The 13035-nt window shown below is 40.1% G+C and overlaps 1 protein-coding gene across 6 annotated transcripts in view; it reads right to left on the bottom strand.

The window, feature by feature from the left end:
- Positions 1–13035, bottom strand: part of WDR19 (WD repeat domain 19) — a 34857-nt gene that overhangs the window by 7763 nt on the left and 14059 nt on the right. For all 6 annotated transcript variants that reach the window (XM_033160559.1, XM_033160558.1, XM_033160563.1 and 3 more), the window contains 14 exons: positions 11271–11418; positions 10218–10422; positions 9954–10113; positions 9339–9449; positions 9141–9250; positions 8067–8124; positions 7319–7465; positions 7145–7227; positions 6082–6165; positions 4519–4665; positions 2456–2580; positions 2162–2274; positions 941–1009; positions 514–591 (listed from right to left, as the gene is read on the bottom strand). In XM_033160559.1, coding sequence (XP_033016450.1) covers positions 514–591; positions 941–1009; positions 2162–2274; positions 2456–2580; positions 4519–4665; positions 6082–6165; positions 7145–7227; positions 7319–7465; positions 8067–8124; positions 9141–9250; positions 9339–9449; positions 9954–10113; positions 10218–10422; positions 11271–11418 — 1638 coding nt within the window. The remainder of the gene's footprint in view (positions 1–513; positions 592–940; positions 1010–2161; positions 2275–2455; positions 2581–4518; positions 4666–6081; positions 6166–7144; positions 7228–7318; positions 7466–8066; positions 8125–9140; positions 9251–9338; positions 9450–9953; positions 10114–10217; positions 10423–11270; positions 11419–13035) is intronic.

Raw genomic sequence — 13035 nt, 5'->3', positions numbered from 1 at the left:
TGCCAGGCTTCCCCTGCCTCCTTGTCATAGGCTTTTATTCCAATTTCTCTGCCAACGAACCACAGATTATAGGCAAAATTCAGGAGTCATACTCAGATCTAATGCAGTCTGGACACAGTCAGTCTCTCAGAAACAGACAAAAAAAGCAACAGTCCGTACAGGTAAATTGCTACCCTGAAACTAGGGCCACTCTACACCCATTTCATTAAGGCAAATCTAGGTTTGCCAATTGTCAAAGATGTTTAACAATTAATTCCTCTTCCCAAGTGGCTTTGGGAATTGTAGTTATGTGCGGAGAATAGTGGCCCACTAACAACTCCCAGCATTCTGTAGAAACTACACTGCCCAGGATTCTTTTGGGGAAGCCACAACTGTTTAAAGTGGTATGGTACTGCTTTAAATGTATAGTGCAGATAGGATCTGAGTTTGAAAATCTAGACCAGAGGCCATAAAAAAACTAACTAACAGAGTAACAATTATATTAAACATAGGTCTATATTTGGAATTTAGTACCTTTGGTATTCCATCACTCTCTCCCATAAGGTGATTTATAAGCTGATTGGTCAAAGCTTCATCTTTAGCCTGTCCAACCTATTGAAAATAAAATGTGAATGGAGTAACACAACACACTGTAGGGAAAGAAAGGTTCTTTTATGTGAAATGAACAACACTTACACAGTCAAGCCACAAATAATTTGGTATCCTAGGCCTACAAATCTGTTATTTACAAGTAATTATACCACACTGAAGGGTCTAAAGTAGAGGATATTTAACATAATAAGTAAAGGGTTCCAATTTTGGAAGAAAAGTAAAAGACATGCTGTAAAATAAATATAAAACAAATAGTCTGGCATTGGTTCTCTGCTTAATCAATTATAGCAATGATACTGAGTTTCTGGTAAAAGGAAGAATCCTCCCCTTCCTAAATGATGTTTCTTACCGTTTCTATTGCCATTTCTATAGCCATAGTATCATCCGCATTTGGATTTTTCAGAAAGTGCTTTAATGCCTGGAAAAAAAACCACTTACAGCATTTAATGCCTTATATCTGAGTATTTCTCTACAAACAAATTACTCTTCAAATCACCTGCATTTCTAATGAGAATGCACCTTATGTTACTAAGTGCTTCAAAAGCTAGAAATTAATGTTAACCAATTGGCTGACTAGGTTGGTAGTTTTAAAAATGGCCAGGAGATCTAGATATGCCCCCAAAACACAGCATCAGCCTAATTCCTCAATGTCTCTACTTCATGAAAGAAGTTCAGGTTCTTAACTGGATAATACACACAATACAGCAGCATTTTGTGCTCTCCTAAACAGTTGTCTAGGAAGCTTTGGTGCTAATGTATTGCCTAAATCTTGCCCAAGTCCACGTATCAATGGCAAGTGTGGCAAAAGCAGGTGTGGTCAGACACACCTCTCTCTCCATCCTGGCAAACAAGTGTCATTTTTTAGCCAGAATAACACGTGAAATGTGCAGAACAGGGCTAATGAGAAGTGTGGAACTGGGAGCAGTATTGAATGAAATTATCGGGAGAAGATAGTGGAGGAGTCCTATGTCTTTCTTCCTTCCACTCCCTGCCTTGACTACTTCCTTTAAATATCTGTAAGCTGCTATTAAAGGTAAAGGGATCCCTGACTATTAGGTCCAGTTGCGGACAACTCTGGAGTTGCAGCGCTCATCTCACTTTATTGGCTGAGGGAGCCGGCATACAGCTTCAGGGTCATGTGGCCAGCATGACTAAGCTGCTTCTGGTGAACAAGAGCAGCACACGGAAATGCCGTTTACCTTCCCGCCAGAGTGGTACCTATTCATCTACTTGCACTTCAATGTGCTTTCGAACTGCTAGGTTGGCAGGAGCTGGGATCAAACAACGGGAGCTCACCCCGCCGCGGGGATTCGAACCACCAACCTTCTGATCGGAAGCCCTAGGCTCTGTGGTTTAACCCACAGCACCACCTGTGTCCGTAAGCTGCTATTAGGCATGGACAAATTTTTTTACAGGCACCTGTCTTCCATTCCCAGCATTTCAGTTCTGATCTAAATTAGACCCAATGCAGTTATTTTCAAAGCAAAGAAAATGATGTTGGAAGAGCATAGATCTCCCATGTCCCGTCTAGGTTGGCCCTTAGTCTGACTCAGCAAGTTTGTATACTAACCCGTGCATATTGACCACACAGAAGAAAGAATCTGCCCGCCTGAAAATGTTTTTTCTCTCCTTCAAAATATAAGGCAATGCTTTGGTAATCTTCGTTAGTGGTGTCCTCAGAACCTGCAACAGATGGGGTGGGGTGGGGGGAGAAACTTAATAGGACTTTCTTACAATAATAATTTCATTATTTGTATCCCACCCAACCGACTGGGTTGCCCCTGCTTCTGATTAGACATGTATAGGATTGCACTAGCGGTGTTTTTCCAGTGGTAAACAATATCCAAGAGGCTGCAATACTCACTAATTATATCAGCATAGATCTCCATCTTATTGTGCTGCTGGGCCAGCGAGAAAGCTTCATTGTTACACTTGGACATCACCAAAAACTGGATAGCAGAACCATAGTCACCCAATTGCAGAAAGAATCTAAAGCAAATTAACAAATCTGTTATACTATTTTGAAGTATAATGAACAGAATCCATGAAATGATTTGCAGGAGCATCCACAGTATTTTTAACACTGAAGCAGCATTTCTCATTACACCCATAACCAATTGTAAGCTGCCTTAAGCTTACTCTTCAGGGAAGATTTTCAACAATCATATCTCTGAGCCTACTACATCATTATTATTTATTAGTAACATGTTTAAAAAAAACACCAGATGCTGTACAATGCTTTAACAAAATAAGACAGGCCTTGTTCATAGGCTTCCATACTATTTTAAAAACCAAGGGCATGATCTTGCTCCCACCAGTGCTATGAGGAGAGCAGGTGCAGAGATTCTGTACGCTTGCAAGCTCATTAGGAGTCAGGCAAGCAGTTGCATGAGTTGGTTCCTATTCAGCCCCCCCAAATAGTAATCTTTATTTGGTTATCACTCATAGCCGTGTAAGATTGTCTTCCATGAATATGATCATAACAGTGAGTCCATTAAGTGACTGTGGAGGCCAATTCTGGATCCACACGTCCTTCCACAGTGGGGACATAGGTTTCTGGGCAGGAGTTGATCATGGTGAGGGTTTGGCAAGTGTGCCTTCCTCTTAGCTTGTTTCTCCCTTTTGTTCTGAGTTCGAGCGTTTTCAAAGCCCATGACACCTTTGGTAAAGGCTGTTTTCCAACTGGAGTGCTCGCAGGCTAGTATTTCCCAACTGTCCGTGTTTATACTACATTTTCCTTGAGGGAGTGTTTAAACCTCTTTTGTGGACCACCAGCATTACACTTTCCATTTTTAAGTTCGGAATGGAGTAGTTGCTTTGGAAGACGATAATCAGGCATCCAAACAACATGACCAGTCCAACGAAGTTGATGTTGAAGAACACGAGCAGCTCAATCATGCCAGGCACTATTGCTAGCTGGAGTTGCCTAGTCGACCTTATCCATCATACTTGCCATCTGAGACATTGCCAACTATACATATGTATCCTTGGCATGTTTCTGGCTACAGTCACCAGAAACATGCCAAGGATACATATGTATGGTTGGCAATGTCTCAGATGGCAAGTATGATGGATAAGGTCGACTAGGCAACTCCAGATCCCTAGATTTTAAGTTTGCAGCCATGCTGGTGGCTCTGTAGAAAGGAGGTTGAATTATGGAACACCTCCAGGCTCCTTCTCAACCCCTTGTTGTCGTGTTCCATGGTGCTTCATCTAAGGCAGGGATGGTGACCTCCAAATGTTACTAGACTACAACTCTCATTATTCCTGATCACTGGCCATGCTGGTTGGGGCTGATGGGAACTGGGAGCCCATTCACAGCTGAAAGCCCAGGTTCTCCATCTCTGATTTGGGGTGGAAGGTGAAATACTCCATTTGGAGAGATAAAATTAGTCCTGAAATGTATTTCTGCAGGAAAACTAGATACAAAATTGTATCCAGCACTTTCAGAAAAAAATATGAAAAAAATTCCATATTCTATTCTTGAAATTAGTCATAATATCAAAAGAGAACAAAACAAAATCAATGTAAACTGCATATAAAGATGTACATAAAATTTTATCATAGAATCATTAAAAGTTTGCTTTTGCTTTTGTTACTACAACTAGAAAGCAAACATTAAAATAAAAGTTAAATGGGGTTGGTACATGTCAAAATGAATTAATACTCTTAAAGTTCAGACTCTCCATCAGAATTGTTTGAAATGGATTTTATTTTTTTTTAAAAAAACTTTCCAAAAGCTAGGGGCTCTTTTCTATTATTGTTTTAAAAAATGTTTTTATGGCCTCTCTCATTTGAAAAGAGTCAAACAAAATATTTTAAAAGCAAATTGTAGAGATTGGGTTTTGCACATATATAATCTGACCAATTCTACAGAATTAGAACTCTCTTAAAAGTCTGAAAACTAGTTTCTATAGCTGCAGTTACCTGGCTACCATCTTGGCTCCCTCAAGTGACTGCGTCTCCCTGACAATGCTAACAGCCTTCTCTGGATTATTAAGGTGATCCAAATATAGCCGGATGACGCTGTCCCACTGCTTGGCATTTGCGTAAGCCAAGACGGCTTCTTTGTATCTAGAAAGAGAAATCATCATAGACACTTCAGATTCAGTCCTCAAAATTCCCAGGGCTATAGGCTGTTACTCATTTAAAAACACTTTACTAAATAAGGACAAATTATTCTTTTGCTGGTATCTGGTAACCAATTTTTGCAATATAGGTCGGATCATGACTAATGGTTAATTATTGATTATTAATTAATTATTATTAGTTAAAAACCCATTGATTTCAGTGTGTTTACTTTAAGTGTGACTAAGTCTGGAAATAATCCCATGCACCTTTTTTCAGATACTATTAACTCTTACTACAGAGACTCATGGAGCCAAATGGTTCCCAGAACTTTTGTGGAAGGGGCTCCTATTAATTTTAATGCTATTCTGTTTATAAGCATCTTGTCTCAAATGCGATTCAGACAAAATTTAAAGATGGGTTTTCTTCCAGTTTGTTATCTAGCAATAGCAAAGATCCCCTTATAGAGCTAGATTATAACACTTTTTCTCTCAACAACTGACAATCGAAACCAGTTGTCAAATAAAATCCATCTTTAAAAAAACCAAGGAACAACCAGTATTGGTGAGTATCGAGGTTTAAAGTCTTTTTAAAAACTGTGGTAAGAAATATTGTATTCTACCTTCCCATATTTGATGGGGGGACTATTAAAGATGCAAATTCCTTCTAACAAGAAATAATAACTTTCAAATTAGCACACCCTTTATGGACTAAACAAATTATAGTTGCTTAAGTTTGGCTATATAAAATTTAATCACATGCAAAGTCCAGATGAACTGAACAATAATGGGGCAGGGGGCAGTGATTTCATGTTCTCTCTATAGATACTAAGTTATTAGCAGAGGTTAGCAAATCTGAAATAAAGGAGATGGAGGGGCGAGAACAAACGCTTTTTGCACCTTTTCCCTCTGCTCTAATAAGGGATAAAAACAAGAGGTAAAATTAATTCTGGAAACACATGTTTTTTGTTTTGTTGTCCCTTAAAGGAAAAGAAACATGTCATATCACATTGGTAGTTGATTTTAAAACTTCAGCAGAAAAAAGGTGGGCCTTTCTTCCATCAGCTGTCCTGTGGGAGGGATTCCAGGAGAGAGCGGGAGACAGGCGAATACCACCTCAGTCTGCTCAGGCTGGATTATTCCCTCCCCACTGGAGGACTGTTATACCATCAGCTGCCTTGGAAAGGCTCATGATGAGTTTTTAATAATGTTGTTTATTGTGGACTTGTATCCTGGAAAGCAGGACAGAAATAACGGCAATAAGTAAAATTTTCAATCCTCAAATGTTTCAATGTTCGGATGCAACCCTTCCTACACTTACTCTGATCCAAGTTCTGCTTAACTTGGCAGAGCAACCCGCCCCAAATGCCAATGTAAGTATGACTGTCGCATCAGATTTGACTGCAGAAAGGAATATATATACCTGCCATCTGCCTCCTTTGCTTTGGCATATTGAAGATGTATCTTTTGAGAAGATACGTGAGGGAGAAGCTCACCAACCTTTGCCCTGGACAACAGAAACAGTTCTATTTTTTAACTGTAATTTCACACACACATTATTTTAATTACTTTCTCTCACCCCACCCCCCGCCTCAATCCTATCATACTAAGAATTAAGATAATTGAGGAACACAGGGCACTGCTTCAAACTGAGTCAGATAGGGTAATTGAGTATCTTATTTATTACAGGGTTCCGTGAACAAAACTCCATCCACAGACCACTCATTCACAGAATGAAGAAAAGATGGGGAAGCGCCGCAACCCCAGAGTCGGACACGACTGGACCTAATGGTCAGGGGTTCCTTTACCTTTACCTTCCCCCATAGCCTTGTGTGCACCACCCCCAATCTTCTCTTTGGTCCAGGGGGGGGGGTCAGAGGACCTTCTGAGCAGCATGAGAAGTGGGGCAGGTTCCATGGGGAAGGGGGAACTGGTGGAAATCAGCTTCCCTGCTTGTTCCATAAGTGGGGATTCTGCTAAATCTCAGCCCTTCAGTTCACAGAAGAGCTATTCTGAATCAGCATGTTGTGAAGTGTAGAAAAAGTACAGAATGTGGTAATTCAGCTTCCCAAGAATTTTAATTTCTTTCTTCTTAAAAAGCAAAGTTTCAAGCTCTTAACAGCTGTGATAATACACTTGGGTATTGAGTGAAATCTCAAAAAGATAGAAAAGTGACTAAATAAAGTGATCACTGGTTAGGGAAAGCAAGAGAATCCTAGAACTGTCGAGTTGGAATGGACCCTGAGGATCATCTAAGCCAACCTCCTGCAATGCAGGAATATGCAGGTGTCTCATATGGGGATCAAATCTGCAACCTTGGTTTTATCAGCACCATGCTCTAACCAACTGAGCTATCCACATATTTGCCCAGACAACTGTTGATGGTGGCTGGGGCTGATGGGAACTGGAATCCAACTCCATATGAAGGGCCACAGGTTCCCTATGCTTGTGCTGTAATTTTAAAGGAATGCAACACCGGTGCTTACCAGTTTTTGCACCGGATATATACCGATGCTGCTTTGTCATAATACTGCCCTTTTTCATAGAGCTGGGCAGCTTCTGAAAATTGCTATAAAACAAACAGGGAAACAAAAGTTAGTCTAAAGCAGGCAAACTCATACTGTGAATCTTTTTCTTTCTGTATTCAAAGTACTAGCTACCTTCATGCTCTCCAGAATAGCTCCACAGTCTCTTTTCAACATCCTGCTCGGATGTTTGATGGCTTGGTTAACACCCCGGCGAATGTCACCCATGCGAATGGACATTTGGGCAACTCCAGCTAGGCAGGCCTCATCATGCTCTTGGAACTGGCAAGAAGGAGTACAGCATAAACATGCACCAATAAAAATACAGGCAAAATACACACTCTTGAAGAAAATAAAGACAGAGTTTGAAGTATTAAAGGGAAAAGTTATAAAATACTGTAGAAGGGTTTTCTTCCTCTATTTAGACTAGTTAACTATTTTTGTTTATAATATTGCCATTTGCAAGAAATAGTTAGGATGCACCATACTAGTTTTCAAACAAAACCACAGAAGATAAAATAATACACTCCCTTATAACAAGAGTTCTCTCATATCAACTGTCCTACCAGTTACCCTTTAAAATAATATCAATACAAAGCAAATATTTATCTAATTAAGTGAGCAAAACAAACCACTCTATTCTTCTGTGCCAAAATTGTGGTAAATGAAGAATCAAGGGGTTGTAAAGTGACTATTTCAACAGTGATCTCCTGCTTTTATATTTTGCGGCTCAAGTGACAAAACACATTTCTAATCCAAGACCAGCCTCAGCCAAATAAATATATACAGTGATTTGAAGTAAGATTTAAAACCAAATCATTAAAATAATTAACTACATGGGTGAAAGTCCCCCATAATGTCATCACCAACAACAGAGTGTTACCTTACTATCGCCTGTAATCCCTTTCTCATAATGGGCCAAAGCATTCACGTAGTCACCCCTAAAATAAAAAGTCAGATTGTATTATATGTATATTGACATAGAGTGATATATCATGACATGGATGAGACACAGAAGGGATTCTTAGGGGACTTCCAGATAGATGGCTTTGTGAGTGTGAAGTTCAATATCAGTACAAGTGACACCTAAAAGTCATAAAGAGGACTGTGTGGAGCTGTGTGCTGTTTGCTGCTAGGAGCAGCAAGGGTGGAGCCGACCAAACAATTGCCTGTATTGCAAGCCCACCCTCACTAGCTGTTAGGTCTTCATTTAAGGTACCATCACCCAACCCCTTTTCTGGTTTAGCTTTCAGATAGATGCTGCTAGAAGCTGCTGGCTCATTGCACCTCAGCATGGATTCCCAGAACTTCTAATTTTTCTCAACCCAACATTTTTTAATTTTTTAAAGAGATCAACTCGAGCAGGTGTAACCAACATGGTGTCCAGTTGAGGACTACAATTCCCATCAGTCCCAGTCAGCAAGGCCAATGGTCATAATTTTATTGGTATGCCGCCTTCCCACAGTTCAAACCATGCCCAAGGTTGCTTGCAACATGAAAAAAGTACATAACTACAAAAGTAGTGGTCAAAAAGTAGTCAAATAATAAAACAAACGCTTTTAAAAATAACCAAACTGAACAATTTCCACATAAATCACAAAAAGACCTAAAATAAAGATACAAAAAGCCAACAGCAATAACCCCATCCAACAAAACCGTCCACCCCGGCCCAAGGGATGATGGAAGTTGTAGTGCAAAATGTCTGCACTACATTGGCTCTACCCCAAACTATAGTGACCTGGCTGCTTGATAAGGGGTTTTAACTTTCCAGACTTCTCTTCTACAAAGTACATGAACAGCACCCAGTATTCCCATATCAAACCCCAGCCTGAGCTACACTAAGTACCTTGCCCTTTCTCAATTGCTTCCAAACTTTGTTTTCCAACACCAGTAATAGTTCTCTACCGTTGGCTTATGACAAAAGCTAGATTTGATAGGCTTTTAAGAGAGAACATACGTGAATTCCAGCTGCACAGCATACTCCTTCGATAATAAGGGGATGTTATCTGGTGCCAAGCGTTTAGCTAGCTGAAGTGCAATATCCCAGTGCTGCAGATCTCTCCTCATCTATTATCAAAAGAAGTGTTCATTTAAATGGAAAAGATTATGATCCCCTGCCCCATCTGATTAAATATTAGGTGGCTCAATTTATTACCTCAAGAGCGGCAATTGGGCAAGAAGATGCCAAATATAAATCCTGAGCCAAATTAAAGTTATTTGTATACATGGCAAGATGCCCCGCTAGAAGGTTGTGGTCTTCTATGCCCTGAAAAACAAAACACAGAAATGTGTGAAGTCCCTATTATATTGCATTAACATTAGACAAGCTGCCAAAGATGCACTGCTATAGCATATGGAAATCAGAAAAGACTCAAGGAAAAGGAGCGTCATCTGCCCCAGCTCACACACAAAAGAATGAAAAAGTCCTAGATTGTAGAAAGGAGAACTTAAAACTTGAGGATCCACAAGAGACCCCATGAATTCAAGAAGTCATCAGATGAGGATACTGTATTTTATTGACATAGCTAACTTTAAAATATTTTGAAAGCTTTTGAACTTTGCCAGATATGGAGTGGAAGCTCTTTTACCAGGGTTGTTTTTATTACCAGATTCATCTGCTAATGACTTTGAGATCATACTTTGCACTTGGCTTGAAGTCACGTTCTACTGCCCAAACTTATGCTCTGAGATATCAGCCCATGGACTAGAATAATCCCACACAGAAACGAAGTAAAACAAACAAACAAACATTTAAATGTGTATATTTTACCTTTATTTGCTCTAACGACATGACCATTCCCACATTTCTGATTGTCCGGTAAACACGTGTCGCAAACTCCAACTCCATGTGGTGTAAGCAAGCTCTGGCAAGCTCGTTCCAACTTGAATTATCATTCAGAAGTTTGCACACCTCCCAAGCCTCAGAAAACCTTTGCAAAAATTTTAACAAAACAAAGGCAACAATACAATAAGCATGGTCAGATCTTGGATGTTTGGGTATTGATGGTGTACTGGAATTTTTAAGGAAGCTTACCTTTTTAGTATTAAAGTCTGTATAAGCACATGTTTCAGCTCATTACGTTCCAAGTCATTCAATGGGCCAAGGAAGCCATGCGTACTAAGGAAGATACTGTTGGTTTTCCCACTTTGAGTCTGACAAGTTAATTCTCCGTTATATAGTAGCAATGGTTTGTGAGAATAAGGAACTTTGGTGCCTCCGGCCAAAATTACCTTGGAACCTACATTACAAATGAAAACAAAGTAATTATTGAACTTGCCCCATCAAAAGAACATTAGCTCTTAGTTGCTAAATAAAGATAAAACCCTTTTAAAAAAAACTCTTAGTTGCTGATGAATGACTAACAGAGGGAGCAGGGAATCAGAGTGGCAGCTTCTCCACTGCACCTGAAGCAGTGCTGGCTCATACCAGTTAGGGCTGAATGTGTGGGGTAGGGTTCCCCACCCTCTATATTTACAATGCCAGATCTATACCAGAAAACAAATGTTCCTTGAACATACAATTGTCAAACAAGCAAATAAAACCAGCTTGACATAAACACTAAAGTATTGCGCTACAATGTGAACATATGGGAAAATATATCCTGCACTGCCAAAAAAAGGATTACACAACGAATGCAGTGGCTTAGCCATAGCTAGTTTAGAATTTCTACTTTCTGGAATTTTGTTCCTAGCAGTTATGACCATATATTTAAAAGGAAAATCAGAGTAACTGGCACAGCCTTACTGGCACAGCCTAACTTGTGGCTTATCTGGCTCTTATACTCCATCATTGTTATAATTTGACGTACAGTCACTTGAGAATAAAGCCCACTGAAATAACCTAACACCAGAAGTTCTACTGTTGTTCACTGTCCTATAGAACCAAATTCACACAAGGGTACGAAATAAATATTAAGCACTACTGAACTACACAACCAACCTAAAACTCCATTAATCTATTTGTTCTGTGTTTTGCTATGTCTTTCCTCCACCAATCATCTATTTTATATTGTAAGCTTCTAGGGATTTTCTTTCAGCTGCTCTGCAAAACGTACACTGTTGGAATAATAATGCAACTTTACATTACCTTGTATAGTATCCTTGTGAAAGATATATGTGTATATTTTGTCGTCATCGTAAGCAACGAAGACACCTTTGTCCATTGGCCAATTTTCCCACAGAATACCCTTGATGGTTGGCTGGAAATTTGGGATCTCAAAGGCAATATCAGTTACCTACAAAAGGCAGCAGTGTAAAATTAATTTCTAAATAAAAATATTAATGAGATCTAATTAATTTTGGAGTTACGTTAGCATTTTAAAAGAGTCAGGTGAACACCATTCCCATATTAACATCTGCAATCTAAGGTGTTTGCAATGGGGATCTGAGAATAACCTGAATTTACAGATCCAAATACCGCCCCCATTCCTTTGGTCACAATGCAACAGAAATATCGACATCTAAGAAAAGCAATTAAAAGTGCTGAAATAGACCATAGTTTGATTACTATTAAAAGGCACAGCTCTCTTACTCAATTCCTATCTTTTCTAGCAATATGAGCACCTCTGCCATAGTCATTTCCTTCACTCTATTCAGTGACAGGTAGGTAGCCGTGTTGGTCTGCCATAGTCAAAACAAAATAAAAAATAAAAAAATTCCTTCCAGTAGCACCTTAGAGACCAACTAAGTTTGTTCTTGGTATGAGCTTTTGTGTGCATGCACACTTCTTCAGATACGATTCAGTGAAACAGAGAAGGTAAGGGAAAAGTCTTGTCACTTTCATATGGTCCCTTCGACCTGACCCGACATACCCACACACCGAAAAGGGCATGCAGGCAGGCACTGGTGCTCATACAAACAATGGAATTTAAAATAAAAGCAAAGTGGACTTCTGGTTCTTGTCATGCCATGGCGATGGGTCTCTCAACATTGGAGAGAGGCACAGGCCGAAAATAGAGGGGATGGATGGGTTAAACCATCTCCTATAAACCTCTCAGGGCATGGGAGGTACTGGTGACCATGGGTCCTAATGGCTCACCGCACTTCGCCTGATGCAACCCCCCCCCCCAAATCGCCATTGGATGCAGAGGTTCTCCTTATAATTGGGTTCTAATTGGCATTAAGAATAGGCACGCACCAGAGGAGATGGACATTATAACCACAGGCAATCAGCTGCATGGAACTGAGATTTGAAATTGGGAGAAGATTCTATCTTGTGCTGGAGATGGGAGGAGGAGAAGGGGGTACCCTGCTATATTTTATGGAAGTTTTTACATTTATGGTTCGGCAACACTAATATTGAATTTTAAGATGTACAAGTGAAAATGGTTTGATGTACAATGTAACACTGAGATTTAAAAGAAGATGTAAAGCTGCATGTGGCTTGAAAGGAGTAAGGGGGGAGGCGGGAGAGCCTGCTTGTTTTGTTTGGAAGGATGTCCCTGGGAGTTAAGAGCCTACCCCCCTACGAAAAAGATTGAAGATAATGGAGATGTTGAGATATAACCTTTAAAAAAGAAAGAAAGAAAGCAAAATGCTATTGTAGCCACGAAAGGAATGCGATGCGAGGGCTTTTTGGATGATGGAAGAGGAATGGTGCCACCGGTCCCCTCCCTTCTCAGCCGGTGAATTTCTGGAACTTGCTGATTTGGTGCCAGTGAAAGAGGGATCTGCTGTTGACGATTTGGAACTGCTTGAGTATATGGCAAGGGGCTGAGCCAGAGAAAGAAGAGGGTTTAACCTTGCAGTTGCAGTTCTGCCCCAGCCAGGCTGCAATACAACAACAGTGTATGGAGATAGCCCCAAATGCCGCAGGAAAAAGGAAAACATCAGAGACATATAAGGCCAAGAGG

Source organism: Lacerta agilis, chromosome 9, assembly GCF_009819535.1.
Source record: "Lacerta agilis isolate rLacAgi1 chromosome 9, rLacAgi1.pri, whole genome shotgun sequence".
NCBI lineage: Eukaryota > Metazoa > Chordata > Lepidosauria > Squamata > Lacertidae > Lacerta > Lacerta agilis.
The sequence above is the reverse complement of the archived record's forward strand: the minus strand, read 5'-3'. Positions and strand labels throughout refer to the sequence as shown.